Source organism: Dermacentor andersoni, chromosome 9 (genome assembly GCF_023375885.2).
Source record: "Dermacentor andersoni chromosome 9, qqDerAnde1_hic_scaffold, whole genome shotgun sequence".
In the NCBI taxonomy this organism is placed as follows: domain Eukaryota; kingdom Metazoa; phylum Arthropoda; class Arachnida; order Ixodida; family Ixodidae; genus Dermacentor; species Dermacentor andersoni.
In genome coordinates, this window is record NC_092822.1 from 7,862,368 (window position 1) to 7,869,288 (window position 6,921).

Here is a 6,921-nt window from a genome sequence, read left to right on the forward strand (position 1 = left end):
TGAGCACCCGGCGTCTTTTTTATCCGAGCTTCGGCATGATGCGAGTCCTCGCTTGCATGACGCCACAACGCTCTCTGGCACGGCGTCGAAATGATGTTGATGTTGCTGTGGCTTCACGCGCAAATGCACAGGGTGCTTGGAGGCCGTTGTTCGAATCTTTGAGGCTTGTTGTTCTGCCGGGCCGCCCGATGGAGACGACGCACCGCCGTGTTTGCGCGATGAAAAGTGGAAACGCTACGTTTTAACTGATGCATATGCAATAAGCTGGTAAGGTTTATTGCGGATACAAAGCACATTATGTTCAATGGCCGCTGAGCCGAGGATTCGACTTTACTACTTTTAAAACGAAACTACTGTTTAAGCAGGTACGGTTTAACGAGGTTTTACTGTAGGTGGTTGTCACAGCAGAAGCAGATTCTGCATAGAACTTGTCTATGTGCTGTGTCTGCGGTTCCCTGAATTTCTTCAAGTGCTTCTGAAAAGTCTTATGATGCAGCCGAATATATGGTTTTCCAAAAATCGACTTTCTTGCGATTTTTCGGTTTTCAAAGGCCGCGTGCCCCCTTATTAAGCACTTCCAGTACGCAGCATGTGTTGTCAGCTTGTGTTACAACGTGCTCCATGTTGATGCAAGTTGTGTGGTCAGTGTTGATCTCAAGGTTTCCTTTCCTGAGCACAATGGATCATGCTTGTTACGTTCTGGGCTGAAAATCTAGCGATTGGTGAGATGCAAGCTGTGACATCATGTCCCTCTGCGAGGCAACAAGCTCAACACACTTGCTCAAGGGGTGTTGGCATGCGCTCACGAAGCCTGCAATCGCACTTGCATCATCACGAATCATGTGTGCCAAGCATACACTGCGAAATGAACTAAAGAGCGTCTAAACGAAATCATTTAGAGCTTAATCTAATGTGAATGTAAAAGTAGTAAAGACAGCACATCGTACAGCAATAAGCTAGACAGCACTGAAGAGACAGACACATATAGAACAGAGAAGGCCGGTTTCTGTATCTACGCTTACCTGTGATTGTTGTCCTCATGAGGGAAATCAGACGAGTCTGGCGGTGGCGAATTGTTGTTTCCATCATCAACGTGGAGTCCAGGATTGTGAAAAGGCTTATCACTATATAGGTCAAAGCCCAACTCTTATCTCAACGGGTGCAACCGCTCCTTGAGGTCTGGGTCCATCATGCAAATGACGGGCAAAACTGGGGTCAAAACAGAAAGCTCAGAACGCGCAATGCTTGGCTAGCATTCGCTGGGGATTGACGACCAGGTGGCTAGCGGAGAGGTCGGAGAGGCGTTTGCGCGCTGGCTTCAGGACAGCGGAAGTAGAAGGAATGATGTCACATCATGAAGCAGAACCAGTGAAGATGGAGCTTAGCCTTGATCGCTCGGCGGACCAGTGGAGGAAAAGCATGGCTAGGGTGGAGGGTAACTTGTAATCACCTGTAGCTCTCTTAAAGGGACCCTGAACTACCCGTCGGGCTTGGTGAAATAACGTAGTCCGTGGATAGCATACGCTGCTATGCACATCTCAGCTAAGTTTTGCTGTTGTACGTGGTGCGTGTTGCTCGCAAGCGGATCGCGAAGTCACCTTTCTCTCAAACACTCTTTTCAACAGAAGGGGCTGTCCTCACTCTCTTCTATATGCACTATTTGGTCATCAGACGCCTTGTTGTGTCATTCCCTTAGACGGCTACTATTGGTCAATAGGAGACATCAAGCTGCAGTCGGCTACATGGCATAGGTACCGCGGCCGCCATGGGTTACCACCAGGAGTCCACTGGCTAAGTGCTCTGCAGCTCGCTAAGGACAACCACGTTTGGCTTATACTTAGCGCGTCATAGCCACCTAAGGCGGAAGTCGAGGTGTCTACGATAACATCCAAAATTAAATTTGAACTGCATGCCCCACTGTTCCGTAGCCTTCGCAGTGCAAGGCATTGAAGAAGGAACGGGAGCACAGTGGAGGCCGTGTTTGATTTCCAATAACTCTGCTTCGCATTGAAGTACTTTTTGCGGCAAAGTATTTCTGAAATAGTCTATTTTCACTTCAATTGTCTTTCTCCACTTCGATAAAACATGGTCCAGGGCCCCTTTAAAATGAGGCGCTTCACATAAGTTGAGGTGTGAATGTTTTACTCTGCCTGTGCTCCACAAGCCTACAAAATTTGTCCAAACAAACAAACAAACAAAAATTCCTCTGTCGTTTTTGGTGAAAGCACAAAGTAAGTTTTGAATTGTTTTGGGAACACTTCATGTTTCTGCTTGTGAAATATGAGGAGCCTCAAAAATATAATGTGCAATGATTTTAAAGCTTTAGGTGTAGCTTAGTAAACCATAGCTGTTAACGCTACATTACAGATAGCTTGCACTAGCTTATGTATTTTTGCAGATGCATTTTGTTGCTATCCATAATTAAGGGGGGGCACGGGTCTTAGAGACTTACAAATTGCGAATTTTTTAAACATTATTTTTGGATTTTACAGTGTCTGATGCATTATCTCAGAAATTTTCATGCATCTTGGACCAATATTTTGGTCGTAATGGCATTTTATGTCATGTCAGCGAGCTGTATTTTTACTGATGAATCCGTAAAAAAGGGCCTCTTACCGTGTCGTGCAATTGCCATTTTAAATTTCTGATCGCAGCTGTCTTGGTCTTGTTTGAAAGGGCTGCACTTCTCGTTTAGTTTACGCGCCACCGCTACTCTGTGCGCTAAATGGTTGTGAAGAAAAAGCCCGCTAGAAAGTTCTCTCGATGCGCGATTCCATTCGTCGACTAAAGACACGTTGACCGTAAGCACGCCATGTCATTGGCAGATTTTCGCCGTCATCTGCTCGGGCGTGCGAAACTCGACACAAAACGATGTCAATTTCAATTTGCTACAAGCCATAAATTCAGCAATCAGAAGAAGACACGAGGGATGTTAAACTTTTGAAAGTGCACAGTACCCTTGGAAAATGCCGGCAATAGTTTGCTACCCGTGCCGACTGCTGCCGAAGCCTCCCCCAGTGACAGCGGAATAGGCTTAGCAGATGAAAGTGGTTCTGGCAGCGGCCTGTGTTCATGTGACATTCCAGCAAAACTACTGCAGCCCGATGATTTGCAGAAAGTGAAGAAAGCTCAAGAAAAACTGCTACTTCAACGCCGGCTACCAAGCAAAAATAGGATTTTCTCGCTGACGCTGATGAAGCCACGGCTGGTCTGGATGCGATGGAGCCGCGCTTTTTCTATAAATGCTTTGCTGCCTTGTGTAAAGCACAAGTGGCGGTGCAGCAGTGCGCAAAGGTGAACGTGACTGCGGTCTCGCCGTAGAGATAGTCATCTCGTGTGCAATATGCGGCGATCCCTCGTCGGCACGGAGTTCGCCGCGCATGAGCGGCAACGTGTCGACCAAACGTGCAACCCATTCCTCGTAAACAATCTCGCTGCGCATAAAATGCGGAGTACCAGCAATTGGCAAACGCCACTACTCTCTCTCTCTTTTCTTCTCTCTTTTTTTTTTTGCAGCAACAAATGTTTCGCATTGGGGGCATACATACTGGGGCATGTGCCAGGAGCATACTAGTCTGTTACAACTAGCAATCTGTAAATACTTCATTATATTCCCAAATAAATCGAGTTGTCCATTTTTCATGCTCAGCCTGCTTGTTTGTGGCAACAATATCTCAAAATCTAGGACAGCTACCACTGTAATTTTTACAGCGAAGCTGTTTATGGCTCGGGTTCCATGCATTTTTGTTCTGCATGAACAAAAACTATCAGCATCAATGGCAATACTAGCAATAGCAATACCCCCGCAAGCATTCATGCTCCCGTAAGCACGCAGAAAATGCAATGGCTCATCACCCCGTAAGGCAGAAGCTACAAGCACTCAGCAAAGTGAACAGTGCTTGAATTCTTTCTAATCACGCATATGACATACAGAACTACATGTCGAAAACTGTCGTCATCAATGCTCATACCCCCATGAGCAATGGCTCATACCCCTGTAAGCAAGCAAAAAATGCAATGACTCAGTCTTCTAAGGTTCATGGCTACCCACTTTGCGTGAATTAGCTGCGATGACACTACCCCTGTTGTCGTTGTTGGTGATTTCAATGTGGATGTGTCAGTATCGAAAAGGGAGCGGTTTACGCGTTCCATATTGCAGACATATCCCTTGCGATGCTACACTGGTCCGGCCCAACCGACCACCCAGCGGTGTACGTGTATCGATTTGACATTATCAAAGAACGCGATTGCTGTTGCGAGTGAAATAATGACCACCGATCAAGACAATAAGTGAATGTGCGTACCGTTCATCACGATGACCACCCCTCAAGACAATAAATGAGTTTGTACCTTTGTCAAGATTATGTGCCGCCTCCGTGTCATGTACTAAACAGCTTCGCTGGACAACCACCTTCACAAAGCGCAATGGCTGATGATTTTTTTTTTCTTTTTGCTATATGACTCTATATGAAGCAGTACTCACCTACGGGGCAGAAACCTGGAGGCTTACAAAAAGGGATCTACTTAAATTGAGGACGACGCAACAAGCTATGGAAAGAAGAATGATGGGTGTAACGTTAAGGGATAAGAAAAGAGCAGATTGGGTGAGGGAACAAACGCGAGTTAATGACATTTTAGTTGCAATCAAGAAAAAGAAATGGGCATGGGCAGGACATGTAATGAGGAGGGAAGATAACTGATGGTCATTAAAGGTTACGGACTGAATTCCAAGGGAAGGGAAGCGTAGCAGGGGGCAGCAGAAAGTTAGGTGGGCGGATGAGATTAAGAAGTTTGCAGGGACGACATGGCCACAATTAGTACATGACTGGGGTTGTTAAAGTATGGGAGGGGCCTTTGCCCTGCAGTGGGCGTAACCAGGCTGATGATGATGATGATATGAAGCTAGATGCATAAAGCTTGAAGTGCTGCAAGCAGAATACTGCGGGGCTTACTATTCAATTCTTTATGTAAATATGTAAATAGCTTTTACTGCATAGCACTGAGCAACAATTTCTTTCTCATTTTTTTTTTTTTTTTTTTTCAGAACATGTTTTTGGTCCTTTTGCTTGTTTGCTGCATCAGTATCATTGGACCTAGGACAGCTAGAGCTATTTTTTTTTTTTGCAGCACAAAGCTAAATATGTTGGCAATGCAACATTGAGAGCACATTTTTCATTTTCAGCTCCAGAAGTTTTTTATTTACATTTAAATTTGTTCTTATTATTCATACTGTGAACACAAAACTTCAATGGGTTGTGAAGTGACAAATAATTGTTCAATTTCGAATCTGTTTCCAGCGTTGCTATCTTTATGCACTGTAGCATCCAACTATATGTTGTTTGCAACATTCCGTTTAATTTTAATTGTTGAACAAACAATAGAAAGTCATTACTAATTGTCTTGGCAGCTACTATGTATGTGCAAAATATAACTGGATATTTAGAGGTACTGACAACCAATTTTCATGGTACCCACTTTTTTTAGTGTAATGGAAAGCTTACCAGTCAGAGTTTCTAATCATGAAGTGCGAATGCAGAAAACGCCATGGAACATTTTTTATTTGAATTTTTTCATCTACAGTGAGGATGTAATCGTTCACTGGAAGCAAGCTAAAAACGGTGATAGGTGAGCGTGATAGCGACTATACGCCTGCATTAGTGGGCAGAGGACAATTGTGGCTGTAGCTGTAACAAAGTATGTTTTTGCTTATCAAGTCGATGTTTCTGTCTGCGATAATAGCTACATGTTTTCGTGGTTTTCTCTCTAACTGCTTTGGTATTTAACCAGTCAAAATGAAACGAGTCGGATCGAAAATGAAACGACGCCTTTACACATGAGACGGAGTTCAGCGTATTGCCATAGCTACACTTGCATTTTGGTTTCCGAAGCTTAGAATAATGCGCAAGTGCCTAATAATATACCAACTGCAATTCTAAGAAATAATTATGCTGTACTTGATAACAGTCGACTTGTGTGCAGTAATCTCATAGAATACATCCAAAGTACCAAGATTTCACCGTCAGGTCTCGCCACTTACTGGTTTTTGAGACGTTCTTTGCCGATTTAAAGTTATAATTCCTACTTGAATTGCGAACAGCTTGATGGATTCTATTACTATAAATCATGGTAATTTCATTTCCATCAACATCTCACAGCACATTCTGGCCTGTTGTCAGTCCCTTCAAAATAAACACAAAAACTGAATGAGCATATGCAGTTCCGTCAGATTTAATCGAGAAATAACAAAGTTATCTCGATAACCCATGTCTGTTAAGCCTGTTACCTGTTAAGTCAATGTTTGTGCAGAAATGTTTAGTGGTTTCGCTTCCACTAGCAGATGTGGTGAGCTCATCGCAAGTGACAATGAAGGGGCTGAGAAAAAAAGAGCGGGGCAAAGATGAACAAAAGGAAGCGCAATAGTGCATGGCCATCATTCTTTTGAGGAGACACATGCTACGTAGTGTCACAGTATATTAGCAAAATTAAGTATACTGACTGCCACTACTTGGCAATTTTCACAGGGACAACCCCAACTGCACCTTTTTCTCTTTTTCTTTTCCACATTTGTGTAGTGCAACCTGAATAAATTGCTGAATGTAATCATTAGGAGGAAGACTATGCATTCAGCAACTGAATTAGTTGTCTGTGGTCAGCAAGTGGCTGTCATATAATTTTTGTCTATCTTTTGATTTATATGTGTTGGCATGAAGCCATACTGCACACAGAGAGGTTGATGACATTTTGTTTTTGCTTTTCTCCATTGCAGCTACAGCAGTGGTGGTGAAGACGGTTATGTTCGAGTGCACTACTTTGATCCATCGTACTTTGATTTCCAGGTTGAGGTCTAAGTTGCGGCTAATAAAAAATTGTGTCCTGTCTGCATGTGTCTTGTTGCAGTATGCTTTGCAGGTGGCACCTTCA

The 6,921-nt window shown here is 43.7% G+C and overlaps 1 protein-coding gene across 2 annotated transcripts in view; it reads left to right on the forward strand.

Moving 5' to 3' along the window:
• The window catches only part of eIF3i (eukaryotic translation initiation factor 3 subunit i), a 36,432-nt gene extending 29,554 nt beyond the window's left edge, over positions 1-6,878 (forward strand). For both annotated transcript variants that reach the window (XM_050174673.3, XM_055068473.2), the window contains exon 8: positions 6,767-6,878. In XM_050174673.3, coding sequence (XP_050030630.1) covers positions 6,767-6,848 — 82 coding nt within the window. In that variant the 3' untranslated portion in view covers positions 6,849-6,878. The remainder of the gene's footprint in view (positions 1-6,766) is intronic.
• The last annotated feature ends 43 nt before the right edge of the window (positions 6,879-6,921 follow it).